The sequence below is a fragment of the Anser anser genome (genome assembly GCF_964211835.1).
Source record: "Anser anser genome assembly, chromosome: Z".
Taxonomy (NCBI): domain Eukaryota; kingdom Metazoa; phylum Chordata; class Aves; order Anseriformes; family Anatidae; genus Anser; species Anser anser.
In genome coordinates, this window is record NC_139723.1 from 67,648,624 (window position 1) to 67,670,746 (window position 22,123).

General features: G+C 38.9%; 1 protein-coding gene across 10 annotated transcripts in view; it reads left to right on the forward strand.

Moving 5' to 3' along the window:
- Window positions 1-22,123, forward strand: part of PDE4D (phosphodiesterase 4D) — a 636,407-nt gene that overhangs the window by 507,043 nt on the left and 107,241 nt on the right. For 9 of the 10 annotated variants that reach the window (XM_083816167.1, XM_083816168.1, XM_083816163.1 and 6 more), the window contains 2 exons: window positions 16,812-16,848; window positions 21,769-21,842. In XM_083816167.1, coding sequence (XP_083672293.1) covers window positions 16,812-16,848; window positions 21,769-21,842 — 111 coding nt within the window. The remainder of the gene's footprint in view (window positions 1-16,811; window positions 16,849-21,768; window positions 21,843-22,123) is intronic. The other variant, XM_083816164.1, reaches the window with a different exon arrangement.

The window sequence follows — 22,123 nt, forward strand, 5'->3', positions numbered from 1 at the left end:
CTCATAACTACTTCCCTGAGAATCTGCAGATCCTGCAGCCCAGGGTATGGTTGGCTTTCTGGGCTGCAGGCGCACATTGCCAGCTCATGTCAAGATTCTCATCAACCAACACCCCCAGGTCCTTCTTCACAGGCCTGCTCTCAATCCAGACATTGCCCAGCTTGTATTTATGTTTAGGATTGCACCCAGGTGTAGGGTATTGCACTTGGCCTTGGTGAACCTCATGAGGTTTGCACGGGCTCACCTCTCAAGCCTGTCCAGGTCCCTTTGGATGGCATCCCTGCCCTCCAGCATGTTGATCACACCACTCATCTTGGTGCTGTTGGCAACTCAATCCCACTGTCCACATCACTGAAAAGATGTTAAATACCAGTCCCAATACAGACCCCAGAGGAATACCACTTGTCACTGGTCTCCACCTGAACATGGAGCTGTTGACTACAGATCTTTGAACGCAACCATACAGACAATTTCTCATCCATGAGAGATCCATCTATCATATCCATTTATTTCCACTTTAGAGACAAGAATGTTGTTTGGGACAGTTTTAAATCCTTTGCATGAGACCAGGTAGATATCAGAAATTAATATATTCAAGAGAAGCAAGAATTATTGATTACAAAACAAACAAACAAAAAAAAGAATTTTAAGAAAAGGCCTTCAGAAAGTTATTCTGTCCTCTCACCAAAGTTGATTATTTTTTTCTGATGTGTGTGTTTTCTGCTAGTGAGTCATACTTTGCAAATATGCATAGATGCCAGCTTGCATGGGTGGTTGAAATCAGGGGCAAATTTATCTTTATTTGTAAAACACTGAAATCATGTTAAATATCCTAGCTTCTAGTCACTTCTAAGTAGTAGAAATTAAGAATTTTTGTTAATTTTTGTTTTGTTTTTGTTTTGTTCAATCTGCTCCAAATTTCACTGCCAAATAAGTGTTTGTGATTTAATTATAAACTACTAAAATAAAAGGCCAGGTTAATAAGAGTCCCCTAGTGAGCAAGGATGTCAAAAACAGTGAAAATTCAGCATTAATATAAACAAACAATAAACATCCTCTTAAAAAAAAATAACAGCATCAGTATACACAAAGAAAATCAGTTTTCATAATAATGAGTGAAATTTCATGTGGTATTTAACTTGCAGTCATTATAAGTGGAGACTCCTATTCTCACCTATCACTTTTAGAAGTGTTGATTAGTCTATCTAATTATAACTTACTTCCTATGTAAGTGTCAAGATGAGTAAAACTCAGGCCTTTACAGAGACTTTGTTTAAGGTCCATACACCAGTTAATCCAAGAAAAACACCAATCCCTCTTGCCTTTTTGTAAAGAAAAAAGTGTTTCCTTTGTGAATGGAGACCTTCACCCAGTAAATCTTCTGACATAGAACCTTTCTTCTAAATGTACAAAAGTCAAGCTTTTAGTGTGGCACCCTTGTAGGGATGCCATTTAGAAACATTTTTACAATCAGGGGCCAATCCAGTTCAGTGCATTGCTTAGATGAGTCATTTCAATTAAGAATTCAATTAGTGCTCCATCCTTGAACTTGTATTCCGCTTCTGTATTTCCTAGAATTCTGGGTAATATTTCAGTACATGGCAATAAATCATATAAAAAATTAATTATGGAAACAATGAGCACACTTTCTTCCTTGGATATTTATATCTATTCTTTCTGTCAAAAATTTCTCATAAGAAGTCTGCATATGAAGTTTATTCGACATCATATCTGGATAGATTTTAATAGTCTCCTGTCATAGAACTGTTTTGTTAAGGTTAATACTCCTGCAACTTTTTAGGATTGGACTGTATTAGGAAATGTAAAATGCTAGTGGTTTTAACCATATAATGTTAATCTAGTATCAGTAAGCCTAATAATAATGAGTTTGATTATATCACAGAAATGAACTAAAGGGAAACCAAGGAATGAAAGGGGGAAAAAAATTAAAAGAGAAAATAATGAAGAAAATATACAGAAAAAAATACCAAACATTTCTTTATATATGGGTTCAAGGAGAAACAAGATGTGCCTGGAAAGGAAGCCCAGTGAAGGTTATCAAAATAAAGAAACCACTTTAGTTCAGGAGTTTCCTAAACAAGGTAGGGGCTGAAAGATTTGTCAGAGGAAGCATCACAGAAACATTTATATCACTCACAAATTGTTCTATTTCTGTTTTGCATCTATATGTATATTTAATTGTATGTTTCTTATGCATGAGCAACATATATTACAAAACATACACAAAATTCAGGTAATACAGATGAATTGTACGTAAGAGTTTAACCTTGAATCCTCTGACGTTTTTTAGTGCTTGAGTTACCAACCTCAATATTTCACTTTATAAAGCAAACTAGAAAATGAAATGCATGCATCTTATATGTGGAAGGAATATAACAAATATTTCTCGTGTTTCTAGTACTCACAAATAGTGTGCTTATAGTAGTACATTCAACTTCAGATGAAACAAAACCAAAACTTTCAGTCAAATATGGAGTGTCATGGCCAAAGACAGCCAGCGGGTGGCAGTGCTAAAGCACTGAATTCTTTATTCTACCATTATTGTTTGCATTGCTGCGGCAGCTCTGAGCTGCAGCCAAGGGACGGAACCCAGTTGCGCACAGCTCTTTGAAACCCCAAGGCAAAATGCTGTCCTCTGCCACAAATGACCTAAAAGCAAAGCAAAAGATGATAACCAGGAGACTAATACAGTCAGATAGTATCCTCAGGAAAAGGAACAGAGTGAATCTTTGCGCCCAAGGTAGTAAACCTCACATAGCAACCAGAGAGAGTTCATTCAATGAGTTGAGATGGAAAATAACAGAAACAGGACCTGAAAAGAGAGAAGTGGAGAGTTTTTAAAATCAGATAGACTACAACATACTGTAAAGTAAGAAGAGTTTCCTCAGATTAGAGCAGGAAAAGAACAAAAGGCAGGATGAGCACAAGGCAGCTCAGATAGGAGAAGGTTAATGGGCCAAAACAGTGGGTGTACTTACAGCTTTTCAAGAGGCAGAAAAAGCAGCAGTATAGTAGGAAAGGGAAAAACAAAGCAAAAGGAGTAGGAGTCCTTAACATTTTTTCAATTAACTCTTGGAACAAATATCTTAATCCTAGAGAAAGAAATAGTAGAACAAGAAGATGACATGAGAAGATTAGTAAAAGCCATTCAAGATTGTAAAATGTAAAGGCAATGTGGTTTAGACAGGGAGATACAAGATCCAAGGCAGAACAGCACAGATGCATTGTGAAGCCTGACTATGGATTTCTAGCAGGGAGACGAGGATATGCAGTATCAGGAAAAGTGAACATATGAGTGAGTCAATATGAGGAATTACAGGGTAATATCCACAACAAGAGACTGGAAAACAAGTTTAAAGGGAAGGAGAATAAGGAATGGAAAATAAAATTTGAAAGCCCCTAACTGCAAGGCTACAGCACAGAGAAAAAAAGAGAACAGCAGGAGCAAGCTGAAAGATGAGAGAAATCACTAATGTTGTATTGGAATGATTGTCTCATTACATTTGAAGACATCATTGAAACAGGTAGCTATAAATGTGGATGTCTTGCAGTGGCACACTGATTACTCACCTGATAAACTGCTTTTACTACTCAGAACTTGCAAATATAAACAGAGGAGGCAATGGTTAACACTTTTTATGCTTCTCTTGCTAAGGGATCACTGCCTTGATTAACAGTGCATGTGACCTAATTTATAGAGAATCTCCATTTTAGCAAAACCCAGGTCTCTAATGTGATGAAAATAAATAAACAAATAAATAGATTCTCCAGTGAAACCATTAGCTCTGCTGTAAACTTGAGAAAGAAAGCAACAAGCAGTCCACTGACTAGAGGAGAGCTGACGTTTTAACTACGCTTTAAAGGGAAAAAAGCAGTGTTCATAGTTCCCTATGGTACTGAAGAGGCAGACCAGAGAGTAGCAGATGAGACCAGAGTACCAAGACACTCACAGTGTGGAAGAGTGCTTGAGCTCCCTTATGTTTTCTGAATGCGTCTGGGGGAAAAGGTATTTGCCAGGTATAAGCGCTCAAGTCTGCCTTCTACTATTTCCACAAGGGCACTGAATGCAGTCCAACATCCTAGCCTTTCAAGGACTTGGCCAGCTGAACCTCACTTAGTAAAAAAGTAGCTGTCGTGGGGAGTTTTGGAGGATCCTGTAGAGAGGCTCAGCACTGTTTCCTTGATCAGGTGAAATACCAGTGTAAACTCTAACTTGCATAATTACACAAAACTTGCAAATTTCTGTTCATCCTTGCTTCCATCTTCAAAACACCCAAACACAGTCACAAAACATAATCTGTAGAGAACTGCAGGGTCATTGAACTGGTGACCTGCTAAATGGCCAAATGGCCAACATTACATCCATTTCCCAAGCGGTCCAGCCTACTGCTCTTCAGCCAGTACCATCTGTAGATAACAGCATTCCTCTGCTGATAAAATAAATATCAAGAAGACACAATTTACTTTGGGATTTGTTTTCCCTGTAACAAGAATATAATACCGCCTCCTTGCAGAGGACATGCTGCTCTGTTAGACTTTATTGTAAACATATTGGTAAACCACTGCTATATATCTCCAAAAAATTAAATATATATATATATACATATATCCTCTCTTTGAATAAGAAAACCTGATTTTGGACTACTTTGGAACACAGAGAGCCTGTGTTGTCTGATAAACATGACATACAGAGATTTGGGTCTGTTTAGTCAGGATGGATTATCCCTTTCTTCAGTAGCTAGAGAAATAGTTGTGGGATTTTAAATTCTGTGGGGGTATTTTTTCCAAAATGAAGTCAAAATAATCTGTAATTTTACAAAGAATAAAGATTAGTAGAGTTATTCTGGCTGCAAAAATATATCTTAAATAAAGGGAAATTCCAGGATAGGGTGTTCCCGTATTTGTCAGTGACTGGCAGGTCTGGTCCTGACCTGAAGCTGCAAACGGTTTGAAATATCCCTTTAACCGGCACATGGAACAATTGAGGTATACTTGCACACACATTTCCCGGTTCTTGACAGTTTGTTCAGTTTTTAAAACTTGCATTGTATTCCATCTGGATCAGATCAGATGTGTAAAGGGAAAGTACTTACAAATATTGGCAGACAAATATGGCAAACCTGGATGGTTACGGAGGTTCACCCAAGGTTTTAATATGGCAATAGAATCATGAAATGAGGATATGTTTTAATCCTGAACAGGAAGCCAAATTACTAGTGATACAGCTTATTCTTCTGTTTCTGAGCCAGGAATGCTTGGATTTATTAATATAATACTGTAAGTATAAATCCAAAATTAGGGAGAAAGATACCCTTTTCCATGAAAAGTGACCTGCATAAAGTTCTGACAAAGAGACTAGTAAAGCAGAAGAAACACACAGGTAATGAGCAGATTAATTGTACCTCTATTTAACAAATGAGAAATAATTGTCTTTGCAGATATATTGCTGTTGAAATGTCTTATGATTTATCTGGTTATCTTTTTCTTTTTCTTTTTTTTTTCTTTTCTTTTTCTTTTCTTCTGAATTTGTGATATAACCTTATGGAAAAGCTAAATAGATCTAGTCAAACTTTCATTAAAAATCAGCTATGATGAAGTACTTTCAATTTAATTTAAGCTTAGAAACAATTTTAATGAAAAAATATAGTATGTTGTTTGAGACATTTATTTATCCATGCAAAGAAAAGCGTTTAGTTGGCTGTAGGAAAAACAGGCCAATATTTTGCTTCATTGGGTTTGTTTCTTTTTCTTAAGAACTTTTAAATTGAATACATCAGGTTGCAGCTTAAATTAAGTAATTAATACTTAAAATCTTTTCTATTTTTTTGGGGGGGGGAGATAACTATCAAAAATATTTTGAAAAAAAAAAAAAAGACCACTGTGTCCTTTCTAGTTGCTAGAACATTTTACAAATGTGATACAAACTAAAGAATTTAGTAATGTCCAATTTTCTTAAATTTAAGTAAGTTTCAATCATAGAATCATAGAATATCCCAAACTGGAAGGGACCCATAAGGATCATCAATTCCAAGTCCTGGAAGGACAGAGGACCACCCAAAAATAAAACCAGATGTCTGAGAGCATTGTCCAAACACTTCTTGAACTCCAGCAGCTCATTGCTGTGACTGCTGCCCTGGGGAGCCTGTCCCAGTGCTCAACCACCCTCTTAGTGGGTGAAGACCCTTTCCCTAACCCCCAGCCTGGCCCTCCCCTGTCCCAGCTCCGTGCCGTTCCCTCGGGTCCTGTCGCTGTCCCCAGAGAGCAGAGCTCAGCGCCTGCCCCTCCGCTCCCCTCGTGAGGGAGCTGCAGGCCGCCATGAGGCCTCCCCTCAGCCTGCTCTGCTCGGGGCTGAACAAACCAAGGGACATCAGCTGCTCCTCAGGCATCTTGCCCTCAGACCCTTCACCAACTTTGTAGTTTTCCTTTGGACGCTTTCTAATACTTTTATGTCCTTCTTATTATATTGTGGTCCCCACAACTGCACACAGTAATTTTGCGATAACTTTGTTTTGTTGGTGGGAAATCAGTTATGTCATAAGCCAAAAAAAAGAATATTTTTGCATTGAGAAAGCTTGTTTTGATTTGTGTTTTAATTCGAGAAATCCTAAGGTGTTCTCATATGCCTTTATGTGGCTGGTGAATAAGTTTGTTTTTTTTTTTTAATGAAATTAAAATTGATTTTATTTAATGTTCAGACAGTACAGAATCATCATTGGTTTTATGGCTGAATACTAAAACCTATTCATTTTCCAAACAGAACTCTCAGCTGTAAAACACATCAATTCCCTTACAAAGACATTTAACATCAAGTTTCTTTTTCTTTGGGAGGTGGAAATATTAGATGTTTGAAATAACATGCCATGTTATTTACTGCTCCTGCATTAAATAAGGTAAACATCTTTGGTCAAAGATTAAAAGCATGATACCAAAAATGTTTCTTAGCAGGGATTTCAGCTAAGTTACAGGAATATTCATATCAATGTTTGCTACACAGATTTACTGCTACAATGGAGGGGATGGAGGATGTTTACATTCTGTGTGCACACATGTGCATGCAATAGTGAAGGATGGGAGCAGTGTGGAGAAAGGGAACCTTGTAAAGAGAAATTTGAATGTTTCTGGAGAAGCTTCTTAGGCTGTTTTTCCAGCTCACTCACAGGCCGAACATATTTCACAATCCAGAAGAACATTAGTTCATGTTTCATCCCTAAGGGCACAAACAACTCTCTGTATGCTTGCAATGGTGTTCATGTTGTGTTAATTGTGGAGCTTGTTCTCTCAAAAAGGAGAATCTGAAATTCTGATGTTGCCTTGTTTTTCCTGAAGTCTTTATATATATCTATATATATATATACATGTATTTAGCGGCCTTTAAATTTGGTTAAGGGACCCCATTTTCTAAACCCTGAAGCTGAGAAAATCTTGTGTCTGGCTCACAGCAAGCTCCCTCAGGCTGGGAACTTACCTTGAGTAGGTGCTGTTTTTAACAGCCCTGCTTTCATTCCTTTTAGAGGAGAAATCTTTCAGCCTGCATTACCAGGAATTTCCATGCAAAGTCATGTCTTTCTTCAGAAGTAACACAATTGTATCAGTTCTCAATGCTTAAATGTATGAAGCAGGGACAAGCAACCAAGTGACTTCTGCTTAAAAGCAGTCGAAGGTAATACATTTTATTTACATTTGCAACAAGCGAAGAGTTTACGTGTGTCAGCTAATGCAATTTAAAATGATTAATAGTAACTCATTAAGCTGCACTAACTTGATTGCTTCCAGTCATGTGTACACACCCATTCATTAATTTTCTCTGACCTGAGCAGAAAACAAATCTATCCTTTAGTCACTGATGCTCGTTTGTTTTGCAGCCTTGCTTAGAGCTAAATGATGATTTCTGTTGTATGAACAGTCCAACAATGGCACTGCTGAATTGGCCTGGACTCTTCTGATTGAGTTCAGCTCTTTTGTGATTCAAAGTACTATACCATCTGGTTTAATATAGTCCTTCCTTCAACATAAAAAACAAATTTCGGCACTGCAGTAACTTCTCTTACCATGCCATTGCCACAGTGACACCCAGGCAGACTGCTTTCTAATTTTAGAAGGGAAACCACTTACACCAATGAAGCACACTGGCAAGTCCATGGTCTATTTCTACTAAAGGCTGAATAAGTCTGCTAGACTGAATGCAAGCCAGTTGCTTGGAGTTATCGACTGTACTTCTGATGTATTATGGTAAGATTAAAGCATTGAAGCTTGATGGCTATTTGGGGCAATGTGAATCATCAAATCATAAAATAGTTTGGATTGGAAGGTACCTTTAAAGATAATCTAGTCCATACCCTCTGTCGCCACAGGCAGAAGGGGTATCTTTCTTTAGATCAGGTTGCACAAAGCCCCATTCAGCTTGACCTTGAACAGCTTGGTCCTACTTGAACTCTTCCAAATGTGCTATGATACTGTCATAGGAGATGAAAGCCCGATAGTGAAATGGGAAAAAGTATGTATTGTAATACTTCCAATTCTTTCAGTTAGTCTGCTGATTCTGACTTCAGCCCTTGTGACAGTCCTGAATTGATCTTCTGGATTTGACAGGTCTTGGTTCAGACGACTATCACTGAGATATAATTAGCTGCTCTTGTCACCCAGCAAAATCCTTTTGTTCCTAGTATTCTCAAAAGAACACATGCTGTGATGTCATGCTGGGAAAGACACAGTAAGGTACATAGTTAACCAGATAATACTTTCTGATAATGTGTGGATTAAACCTCAGGATCCTAATTCAAAAAACACCTTACTTCCAACTGAATTGCATTAGCACACAAGATGAGGAGATCTTTCAAGACCTGGAAAAAACAGAATCATATCCATTACAAACTAAAGGAACAGCTCACTGTTCCTACTGTAATTCAGTTGGAAGTAAGACTGTAAACTGGATAACCTAACTGTGGTGACTACAACAGAGCAGACTCCATGTATTCAAAGGCTTCTTTCAAACCTGGTAAACTGTATCTTCAGAAACTGAGCTGCTAAGAAGGTTGCATGAAAAATTAAATCCAACTTAGTACCTCCCTACAAAAAATACTCCTTCTACTTTGAAAGTTCCAGGTACCTTAGTACATGACATATCTTGCTGCATATTAGCCATGTGTTATAATCCACATTTGTTCTGGGCTGTCTTTTGGATCTCTGATTATAAGGAGGGCAAGTATTGTTTTCTTCCTCAGCATGTCACAAAGGAATAACTTGCTTTGTGATCTATATGAAGCTAATTGGGATATTTGAAAACACTCAAATTTGCAGTATTTGCTAGTGAGATTTATGTCGGATAAATGTTTTTTTGCTTGTTTGTTTTTTGTTTTGTTTTTTGTTTTGGTATGTTTCTGAAGTCTTAATTAGTTTTCTGATAGTCCAAGGAGAACTACTATAACCAGCTTTTGTTTTGGCTGGGATAATGGACCTCTCAGGGACTTTGGTTTTCTTTCTGTTTTCTTCAAATAGAAGACTGTTTTCATCTTCATATTCTTTCATATTTTGTGTGCGAACAGTATGGATTTTCCCTTGCTTTTATTTCTAGAGAGAATAATAATTAAAAAAATAAAAAATAAAAATGCAACTGTGTGAAAATGGAGTTGATTCTTGTCATCATGTGTCAAAAGCCTTATCTCTTTGCTACAAAGATGCCAGACAGCCACTGTCTCCTAGGGCTTTTCAAAGTCTGTTGGCAGCTTTATTCTTTCAAATAGACTATGTCCCAAGTTTGTAATTGAAGAATTCAATGCAGATTATGCTAGTTGGCTTTAAAGTTTGATCAGCATTCTCAGCCAGTATGTATCCCTGGGTGATGAGTGAGTTTTTCATTCAGAGTGTGACAAACCAGTATGATCCTGTTTTAAAACGATATGGTGTCAACATTCTTTCCACTACTCTCATAACTAACACTATGTAAATTGTATGAAGGTTAAATAGTAATTTTATTTCACAGATTCACAGCATAGCTTATATTTGAAAGGATCTCTAGGGGTCATCTGGTCCAACCCCCCCCTGCTCAAGCAGGGACACCTAGAGCAGGTTGCTTTGGACTATGTCTAGACTCTTTTGAAGATCTCCAAGAAGGAAGATTCCACAACCTCTCCAGGCAACCTGTCCTAGTGCTCCATTATGGGTACAGTATACTGCTTCCTGATGGTCAGACGGAACCTCTTGTGTTCTAGTTTGGGCCTGTTGCCTCTTGTCCTGGCAGTGGGCACCACTGAAAAGAGCCAGGTTCTGTTCTCTTTGTACACATTGATAAGGTCCCCTCTGAGCCTCCTCTTTGCTTGGGCAAACAGTCTTAGCTCTTTTACTCTCTCCTTATATGACAGGTTCCTTCATCATTTTTTCAGCCCTTCATTAGATTCTCTGCAGTCTCTCTTCCACTTGCAGAAGGAAGTTATTGTGAATGTATTCCAGGAACCTCCTGGATTGCTTGTGCCCTGTTATGTTGTCTATCCAACAGATATCAGGGTGGTTGAAATCCCAGCCTCAAGTTTGCAGGCTGCTCCTGTCTGTCTGTGTAAGAGGACTTAATGCGCTTGTTTTCCCTGATAAGGTGGCCTGTAGGAGACCCCCACTACAATTCACCTAACCTAGCCCTCCCTTTAATCCTAACCCATAGACTTCCAGTCAGCTCATTGTCCATCCCCAGTCAGAGCTCCATGCACTGCAGTTGCTCATTGACATAGAGGGCGACAACCTCTTCTCATCTCCCCAGCCTGTCATCCCAAAAGAGCCTGTATCCTATCCTTCCATTACAGCACTACACTGTTGGGAGACATCTCATGGTATCTCCATGATCCCAACAAGGTCATAGCCCTGCAAGCATACACATCTCTAACTGATCTTGTTTATTAGCCATACTGTGTGCATTAGTATATGATATTAAGGGGCACCTCAGCATGTTAGGTTCCAAGAAAGGGCTTGGGAGATTTGTCCATAATAGTGCTTTGTAAGAACTTCCTGGTCTACATGCAAGTGCAGATGGTGATACCACTTAAGCCCCATTTTGTTGATTTTGTGATCTTTCCCTGTCTCATCACCCCATGCCCCTTGCTCAGCAACCCTGTCCGTCACTCCCTCACAGGGCTGCTGCTTACATTCTCCCTTTCCTGTCCATCCTAGTTTAAAGCCCTCCTTATGAAGTCAGCCATCCCATTAGCAGAAATATCTTTGCCCTGCTTAGTGAAGTGGATCCAGTCTCTCCCCCACAGATGGGGATCTGCAAATAGGGTGCCATGTTCATAAAACCCAGAACCCCATTGTCAACACCAGTTCTGCAGCCAATTGTTGACTTGTACTGTTAGTGCTCTCCTCCTCACAACCTTCTGCTCACCAGCAGGACTGAGAACACCACCCCAGGTCCCTAGCCCCTTGACTACTGCCCCCAGACCTCTCTAGCCAGTTTTGGTACTGTGCAGGTTTGCCCTATCAGTATCATTTGTGCCCACACAGAATAAAAGAAATGGGTCAGAGAGTTAGACCAGCTTCAGCGATGCCTCCACAACATCCTGGATATGGGCTTTTGGACAGGCAGCAAACCTCCCTAGCTGATAAATCAGGCTGACAGAAGGGTGCCTCTGTTCCCTGTACCAGGGAGTGACCCATTACAATGATTTGCCAATTCTTCCTGGTAGCCTTGCTTGCTTTAGGGTTAGGTGAACCAGATTTACTGCTAGTAGGCACATCTGGCTCCTCTTCAACATGGAGGGTGGTGAAACTATTTTATGCCTGTAAGCAGTTAGGTGAGCCTTTCTGTTGGTGCCAAAAGTCACCAGCTTCCATCCTTCCCTTTTCTGGAGGTTACACTTACCTCAGCACTGGGGGTGGACACTGATAGCTTCTGTCCTACAGCTGGAGTCAGAGGCGCTTTGAGTTGTGCCTCAGAGAATATCCTCTCTGTCTCCTTTTAATCTTACCTGATGTCCCACAGCCTGCCCCCTTCCTCTTACCTCCTCCACTTGACAGCACAGTTCCACAGTAGGACACACCTTCTGCAGGACAAGGAGCCCCAGGCACTCTGCAGCCAGGGACTCAGAGGGCTGCACCTGCCCTCTGAAGCTCTGTCTGCATCTATGCCTACACCTAGCAAGGAGGTCTGTTCAAACATCTGCTGCCAAAATAGGCCTGTCGTGTGTCGCCACCATAGCCAAGGCTGCTACACCAATCCAATTTCAACTGCAAGGCATCTTCTTTGTGGACTGCTGCATCTGTTGACTGTTTTTGTTGGTTATGCACTGGAGCAGGCTGTCACATAGGCCCCTCCCAAACAGCATTTCAAGAGATGCTTGAGCCTCCCTAGTCAGGGTACAGTTACAACAAAAACTCCAGGCACCCTAGGTCAAGGCCATTTAATTACACTTGTCAGAAGCTGCTAGGTCTTTCTCAGTCCCACACCATTGTGGCTCTCCTTACTTTGTCCTTGTCTAAAAGCAATGTGTACCCTCAAGTTTCTCAATGGGTTGCCAGGCATCCCCAGTGCTCTTGAACCTTGTTTCCAGACAATCCTGAAGTTTCCCAAAACAAAGCCAAAGACTGCTGTGCAAACCACTGCACCTGTTGTGTGCTTCTGGGAGCTGCAGTCATTTTGACTGTATCTTGTCTTTAAAAAGTTATGTGTCAAGTTGGTGTAAATATGTTTTGTCCATATACTCTCCTATGTTTAGACTGTGTTTTTATGTATCCTGTTTATGTCTTACTTCCATCATATATGTCCTCCAGAACATTCACGGTGTTCTTCACATGTGTATTAACTTGAGCTTATTATGGCCTTTCTGAAGATAAATCTTATTCAGGACTCTCCCTGCAAGCTCCACATTTGCAAGTGCAGACACATTCCTAGTGTTGTCTAAGGTTTGGGACACATATTGCCTTACTGGATATCTAAACTCTTTTCTGACTGCATAAAACACCCTATCTTTTTTAACAGTATCCTAGCAGGTCTGCAGAATATCTCCCTAGCTACTCCTATTATTAGATGATTAAATTAAAATATCCCAACTTAATTAAGAAATAAAGGTTAGGCACTTAGCAAATCTGTCCTTGAATTCATCTTCCTGCCTGCTTCTCTGTCTGTCTGTCCATGAATATAACTCTAAGTTCCTCTTTACTGGGGGCAATGTTAATTGCTATCCTGTAATCGGGATAGAAGAAACAAATTAATGCCAGTCTTGAGGAATGGAAGGCAGAATTTGTGTACTTAGTATTCAGCAACATTCATCTGAACATACACATCTAACTTCTGACTTAACATGGTACTCTTTTGTCTTCTCCAGAGTGGGGACCATCACAGGTTATATGGGGAAAGTTCTAGTATGTCCTGTAGGAAATGTTAGGAAACAAAACCCAGAAAAATGCTTCATCATTTTAACATGGCGAATAACCTGCAATGTTTTATATAATCTTTGGTCTACTATTGGTAATTTGGACTGTATGTAACACTGTTTCAACTTGTGTGGAGTGTTATGTGGTTTAACGGTTTTTTGTATGTTTGTTTGTTTGTTAGTTTTTTGTGGTGGTTAATTTGATCGTTTAAAATTTTTGGCTATGTGAAAAATTATCCTACTTTCAAATTTATCTTTCTTTTAAGAAGTGAACATATGAACAACTATGCCAGGCATTCTAGTTAACTGTGTTAACAGTGATGTGAAGAATTTATTCTAACCGTAAAGGTTAACAGCTCTGTCTGAATTTATAAGCCTGTGATATATTGCATAGGCTTTACACTCCTCTTGTTGCCTCTGTATATAGGTGTGTGGCACTATCCTGTCCAGAATCCAAACAGAATCATCTATCAGCTTCCATATCGTCAGAAAAGAAAATAGCAGGACACTCATAAATTGTAGTGTCCTGATTCAGTACGCTGTAGAATGATAGCACCTTGATTAAATATGTTCTTGCTCTTCTGTACAAAAAGTAACACAGCCAGTTTGGACACTTCTGCTCCCTTTTTGAACACTCTCACCTTTTCCAGATTTTCTCACCCAATGTGGACTGAAGATTACTCAACACACTATGCAATTGTTTTTTCTGTCCAAGTTTGTCTGGCACATGCTAAACTACTTTGTGAAAACTGCGGATATCTGTGCTTTCAGTACACCTTCCCCAAATAATGACAATTTCTGTAATTGTTACTCTTGACAGAAGGGGTATTTGAAATATGAAATTTAAATCCTGGATTGGTTCCAATGCATTAAATTAACATTTAATAATGTCTCCTCTAATTAGCCACAGTATTTTATCAATATTCTCCAGTGAAATGCTATCCTGAAAAAGTTTAAGTAGTATGAAGTTTGAAATTTACAGTAGTGGAGTGAAGCTATTTTATATTTAAAAAAAAAAATACATGGAAGAAGGTCCAGGAATGTGTACTTATTGCCTCTTAAAAGTGCCTCAACATTCAAGGAATGGCAAACAGGGCCATTGAATTAAGAAGAGCAATGAAATACCACTTCCAGTAAAGCAGCCTTCAACAGATGTTGAAAACAAGGACCGTCCTATTTTCACAGTTTTGCCAACTGATGCTTAGACAGTGAATTACTGATTGCCAGAGAGCAGAGCTCAGCGCCTGCCCCTCCGCTCCCCTCGTGAGGGAGCTGCAGGCCGCCATGAGGCCTCCCCTCAGCCTGCTCTGCTCTGGGCTGAGCAAACCAAGGGACCTCAGCTGCTGCTCATACGTCTTCCCCTCAGATGCTTCACCATCTAGCCCTGAACAACCTGAGTAACAGATACAGTGGGTAGATGTGAGGAAGTCAAATTACTCACTTGAGGCTTTAGGCAGTTCAATCTTTGCAGAAGCCATTCAGATAACTAAGGTGTAATTCCTTGCTTTACATAGCTGGGCCTCTTTGTCAAAAAAACAAGGGAAGAGAAAATGGAGATCCTAACTAATACACAAATAGAAAAACCGTTTTTTAAAAAGGGAAAAAAATCTGTTTTACTGAGGAAAAGGTAAGCCAGCTGTCACACAGCAGGTAATACTGTTTCACATAACTTGAAGACAAATAATATATTTTTTATGGAAGTGAGGTAATGTACATGTTTACATTATGGCTATTTAAATGAAGAATGATAGAAAAGGAAAAGATACATTTGGCTTAATGACTTACTCTTCCACGGTTTGTGTAGCTATATAACAAATTAAGCAATGCTGATTAGAAATGACAGTCTTTTTATTTTGTAAATTATTACCAAAGGATGTGACATGCACTTTTGCTGTGGAGGTATACTTGCCAAGACTACATCAGCCTGACTATAAGTAACAATTTTCTTTCCTTTTAGTCAGGATTAAAAAAGGAACAGGTCTGATCTTTCCATTACCCTGAAAATCTGTGTTAAATGCTACGTATACCATACTTAATTTCCACAGAAGAGTCATCGGTTTTCCTAGTTCTTTGCTTTATCAGGAATACAGAAAAATTCAGTTCCACTTCTGATGGGAAGGTCAAGAAGAGGATTTTCCTCCCTGGCTGCCTGAGGAAGTCATTGTTGTCAGAATGCTTCATTAAATGACATTTATGCAGAAGTGGTTGGGATATGGTGAAAACTTTCCAATTGACTGGACAGCGTGTAAACCTGATCCTCACACTAAACCAGAAGAAACATGGCACCATGGGAGTAACTTAGAGGCTTTAATTGTCTCATGAAACCAAATCCAATTGGTTATTATAGACATGATGAATCATCCCAGGGCATTAACAAGGGAGTTAATGACCAGCTAGTTTGAAGAGCTCTTTTCATTTTCATAGGGTCATGAAAACATCATGAAATGCCTTAGACCTTGATTTGAAAAATAACCTGAAAACAGCACCAAAGCAATGGTATTTCTGCTGAATGATTTCAGGTCCAAATACAGCTTAGAACTTATCACGGCAATTTCACTGCAGGAAAATACAGTCATACTAGATTTTTGTGTTTGGAAATTTTCTTTTCATCTTGATTGCTGCTGTCTACTAGATATGATAACTGAAAACTCCAAGTTTTCCCTCTCCACACATTTCAGATGAGGCTGGGCAGATATCCATGCTTCAGTCTCCCATCAGTTTCTTCCTGCAGTTGTCCAGTGTTCCCTTAGCCCTGCATGTGACTACACGTGGCACTTTGTGTGCAACTTCAATATTTTATTCATGAGGCAAGTGGGAATAACTTCACAGCATAAGCCAACATCTCTGTGCAAGTGTTTCAGCACAGAAGTGAAGAAACCCCTCTTTTCCTGCCTCCCTTCTCTGCTACAGCACGTCATCCCGACACCTTGCTCTACGTCAGCCAGTGTGGTGTGGTGAGGTTGCCACAGCAACAGCACACTCTCGGTTACACCCCCTGTAACTACATGATTGTGAGTCAGTGCAAAAGTTTTACTAGGTTTTTTCAGTCTGTGATGCACTGCCCAGTCATCTGCAGTTACTCGCCTGGCCCCTGCTCACAAACCTGCTAGCAACCCTTAATGTAATCGCTCTCAGTATTCTCCTTTTGTCCTTTGGGATGAAATCTCTGCAGGTCTGTCCCATGCAGTCACCTGCCCAGAAAGCTGTGCAGAAACTGGTTGGTTCATCAGCTGTCCCATAGATACACAGGTAATTGAGCAATAACTAATTTAGTATTTGCTTTTCAAAAGAATCTGTGAAGCAACAGTAGTGTGTAACCGTTGAAGAGTAAACGTGGAGTAACCCACAGTGCATTGTAAAACCTCATTTTCTCTCTGTTAAAGTAGTAGCAGTGAGATGACTTTCACTAATATCTAACAACTCTGCTCATTTTTTCAGACATGGAGATGACTTGATTGTGACACCATTCGCTCAGGTAGGCACAATTTTGCCTTATTTCTCACATGATCTTGCAACTTAAAGTCCAGGAGGCCAAAACAGTTCTTTTCCACTGTTAATATTACATAAGATTTGTTTGCATGAAACGGGAAAAACCTCCCTAAACAAACACTCATATACCTTTGACTCTATTATCTATACCTGTATGCTCTATATCTTTTTAAATGTTTTTTTTTTTTCAATTATCTGAAAAGGTGAAGTGCAAGAACACAAAAAACATGTTAGCTTGCAGGGTGTTCAAATACTGTAGCAGACAGTCATGATGGAGACAAACCTTTGTTCTCTTATTATACTGATGTTTACAATTACAATGCCTTCTTACGATTTTTTTTATGCATTCAATACAAGGTAATTTTTAGGTGCAAGATAAGTTTTACCCAGAATACTTATGTTCTTTTACAAAATCAAATCTATTTGATTTTTATTTTAAGATTTTATGTTCTATAAAATATCAAATCAAAAATCTCAATAATTTAGATCAAATCTAGTAATTTCGATTTTTAGCAGCAGAGCTGTCTTGTCATGTATGAAAAATTAATGTTGATATTCCTTGAACTCATGATAGGTACCCTGTAATAGATAGGAAGAAAGTTAGTTCAGTGAAAGTACAGAAAAAATAAATCTGGAAGTCATATGTGATTGAAGGTGAATGGAAAGAGAAATATTGAGACACACGACAATTTCAAATAAGAATAATGTGTCCAACTTTAGTCTAAATACACAGGTTGCTTTGGTCTGTTGCATACAATGGATATTTATTTACAGGTAATTGTGGTGTAACTTAACTGGTAAAGTTTGGTGTCCTTTCAATTCATTTCAGTTTCATTACAGTTCAGATACAGTGTCTTCATATATGACACTGGTTGACTGAAACCTTAATTTGAAGATTACATTCATCTTTTATTAGCAGAGAATAGATTGAGTCTGGGCCTTTTCTAACTATGCTTTACGACTTCCCAAATGGTAAATATACTTCAATAATAGAAAGAGAAGAAATTACAGTACAAACAAAAAGGAAAAAAAAAAAAAAAGTAAAACCACTTCTGGGTTCCATTAGTTCCACAGGAAACATAAAAACACTAACTCTTAAGCAGAGAAAAAATACAAATTGTATGATGGTCAAAAAATGCAATACTTACTTTAGTTGAGTTTATGTTCATTTTTATCTGAATTTTATTACAAATTTTATTACAAATTATGTCGCATAGATGAGACAAGTTATAGTATGCCTAGAAAAACAATAAGTGTTACACCAGGCTTTTTTCACCTGGTACAAAACACCCTATTTGTTTCAAGGGCAGCTTGGTATTCCTGTGGGCATGGATGGACATGCTTTGGCAATTGGAGCATGAGTAGTTGCACCAAGTTGCTGTAAAACATTATTTGATTTTTTTTACTGTTTCAATGCAAAACCCTGTTAGCAGTGGTTTAAATCATCCTGTTTTCATTTGCATTGGAGAGGAGAAAGAGCACTCAGAGGGTGAGCTATCACATCACATTCCCCAACATAAGAGGAATTGATATACACTTGAGAAATGGTGCCTAACAGAGGAGACATGATGTCTGATTAGACTCTTAGGAAAAACTTAGCCCTTACCTAAGAATGATTTCAGTATGCAAAATCCTATGCTTGTGGGGCCTGTTCACAAATTACATCTGCAGATAAACACAGGACTCATCCCTCTGAGTTACATTAGCAGCATTAGGATCTCACACAGGACTTCAGGAATTTGTCCCATACGCCAGTACAATGTCTATACATCACACAAAACAGCTTTTAGCTTTGTTTAATGTCCTCTTCTTAGTAAGAGCAATATTTCATCATGTACATGCATTTTTGTGTTGTAAACGGCCAAAGCTTCCTGGTGACACGAGGTGTTGGAATGCATGCTCCATTTATTTGAAAATATCCATGTTTTCTTCCATTGATCAGGAAGGATGTTTCATCCAGCTGTGAGCCACCAGGTGGTAATAACTCCAGTTTTAGCTTTTTGATTACTGTTCAGCACATTACCATGGCACTGTGGCTGCATTCATTACTGTAGGCAGCACAGCATGCTGTGTCCCTCACATAGAATCTGCCCCCAAGACAATTTACTACTTTTACCAGAAATAAGATTCAGTAAACCAGATACAAAAATTGTCTGAAATATAATATTAGTTGTGCTTCCCTGGGAGATAATATAAAGAAATTGCTATAATTTAATTATTAGAATTTCAGCTTTCAGAATAAAATAATTTGAGTGATTTGAAATTGAATGACCATATTTTTTATCATCAAAGAAATCTGATTTTTTTTTAAAGTCCACTAATGACTGTATACACCTTTATTTTTGAAATTATATTAGCTATTCAGGTATTAAACCTCAAAGAGGTTTGCAGACTGGTTGCTTTTTTGCTCACAGATCTAACTCTGGAAACATTAAGCACAAATGGGAGCTCTGTGAACAGAGAAACTGTCATTTAATATATTTAATATCTCAGATGCATAGATATTTACACTTTGACACCATAAATCATTTTTTTTGGCTACACTGAATTCTGGAGCTAATGGCCAGTTTTAGTTGTCATTCTCACAATCTTTTATATTTATTTGGGGACCTCTTGCTTTTGCAGAATGTGTCAAAATATGTATGCACTATCCTATTGTAGCAGGAATGCTGGGCAGATTCTGCCCATTTTATCCCTGGACCTACAAAACAGATTTCTAACCTTTAGGAAGAACAAATAGGAGGACTTAAAAGCTGAATAGTCCTGTCTCCACTTTCCGACAAAGAAGGATTCATAATGTCTCAGACAGTGGAAAAACCTAGACAATGTGAATAGTGGTGAGCATGGCACTGGGACTCCCTCACATCTCTTCAGGGACCCGAGTGTGGGTCCAGCTAGGCTCATTAGCTTCCACTCATAACTGGGCCTGAGCAATCTGGCAGCTCTGCACACTCCTTCCTCCAGGACCCCAGGTGCTCAGTATCATATTAGTTCAGATGCAACTCATTTCAATGAGGTTCATGTTTTCATGTGGAATTGTGCGTAGCCTACTAACCTTTCTGAAACTGAGTCCCATGCAGCAGGTACAGTCATTCATTTCAGCCCAGCGGAGGCTGGGAGCTAATAAGCATGAATGCGTTTGAGATGGCTCACTGAACAGTCATGTAGCTACAGTTGTGCTTGCTCCCAGTTCTCCGTGCACCTTGAATACGCAGATAATTTCAGTCCACCAGGGATTATTGAGGAGGAACCTGCAACTGGGAAAACTGACTATGTTTTTTCATAGCCTGAGACATCTCTGAGAGCCACATAGATATGTTTACCTAGTGCACTGCTTCCCATAATACTAGCACATACAAGAAATTTCAGCATCCTGGCACACATAGACCAGAACCCAGGCACACTGACCAAAGAAAAATGAAAAGTGCCTGCAGTCACTAAAATGTGTGTTTCCTTAACAGACCCAACATTTTTCCTTTCCTGTCTGTGCACCTGCAACTCATCCTTTCCTTTTAGAATATTTTAAGAGTTCAGCAGTTTTCCTTTGTATTTAGTGTCTTCATTTTTGAACTTTTGAGCTCTAACATCTTGCTCCTTCTTCCACTTCATGCCACATTTCCATCTGTGTATATCAAACGTCTAAAAACATCTAAAGTAACATTTGTTACTGTCACTATAACCTGGGCATGCAAATTTGATGGCACAAATAATTATTTGAATTCAGTTCTGAATGTAGAATATGCGATTTTGCCTCCCAATCTCTTGAAAGAAAAATATAGTGGAATGAATTAGGCAATAAATTTATTATTTCAACACACTTAGGAATTACGTACAATAATAGCTTGACTACCTCCAGTGATTGTTATCTCTGGAGTATTTTCTATTAAGAGCTTTTCCTTCATTTCTCTCCATCCCCCTTTCTACTTCATGTATAAATTCAAGTGTTCTGTGGAAAGAGGGTTGTATCTTCCATGACTTAGACCCCACCTTTTTTAGTCTCTAAAATGCCAGCACCGGTTCACCAGGGAACCAGAATAATCTGTGCTGAGGAGCAGCAGTGGGTAAATACCACAAAGACACAGTGATTAATTTTGTTGCCTCCTCCCATTCCCAGTCTGGTGTTAAGTAATTCACAGTTCCCTCTCTGACATCAGCTGAACTGCCTCTCCACAGTCAGAGAAGTATCCTGTTGTCCTTACATAGTGCAAAATTTGTTGCATTTATCCAGCCTCCTCCAGTGGGGAATGCCTATGCCGCTTATACAAAGAAGGCACTTTGCTGCTTCCTCTAGCTGCTGTCTTGCATAAAAATAAGTCCAGAAAGTGAGTACTCCATTTCAATCATCTTTGCCAATGTGTGGAGCTTGTAGATTTGTGCCTACAGGCATTTCCTACCTGCTCAGGTGATACCTTCCTCTTTATCTGTTCTCCTGTACTGTCTCCAAATGAATTCAGCCCCTTAAAGGAGACACTTTTTATTTTTCCTGCCAGACTAGACAGTCTCATTCCCTTTGTCCTTTGAGGTTTGTGGGGGCTGAACTGCAAATGGAAAAATCTGCAGTCATTTCTTATGTATGAAGTATTAGGTTTGAATAGGCTATTATCGTCCAAACACGAATGCTTTTATGGTCATTTTGGAGAATTTAGTATTTTGTGAAAAACTTTTCCTCCTCTTAAGTAAGTCTGTCTTTAAACAAATAATGAGTTGTTATGAGAGAAAAAAGAAATAAACTATTGTCCTTGTATTACAGACATGTTAAGTAATGGTCAAAGGCTTCAGACAACCAACCCTGGAAACCTTTTATGTTTTGCAATGTCCTTCCATTTTTCTTTCAGCACAGCAGATGGCAGCTAACTCAGTCTCACCTGTGCAGAAATTTAGACTGAAACCATTTTGTATGTTTCAGGTGCTGGCAAGCCTACGTACTGTACGGAATAACTTTGCTGCATTAACCAATTTACAAGATCGGGCACCCAGCAAGTGAGTGTCAGTTTTTGGCCACTAAACTTTTTGCCGTGGTATATTTAAATTGTAAACTAGGAATAATAATTAGATGTTACAAATTTCAGTCTGTGTCACCAAGCTTGTATAAAACATGTGATGACTAATGACTTTATTAATCCCTTAAAGCTACTATACTCGATAGCTGAGACAGCAGCCCCCTTGCCTACTAACTGCTCTTGCATTGCTCTTCCTGCATAAATTTTGGGTGGTTTGTGTGTGTGTGTGTGTGTGTGTGTGTGTGCAATTTCTATGATTTT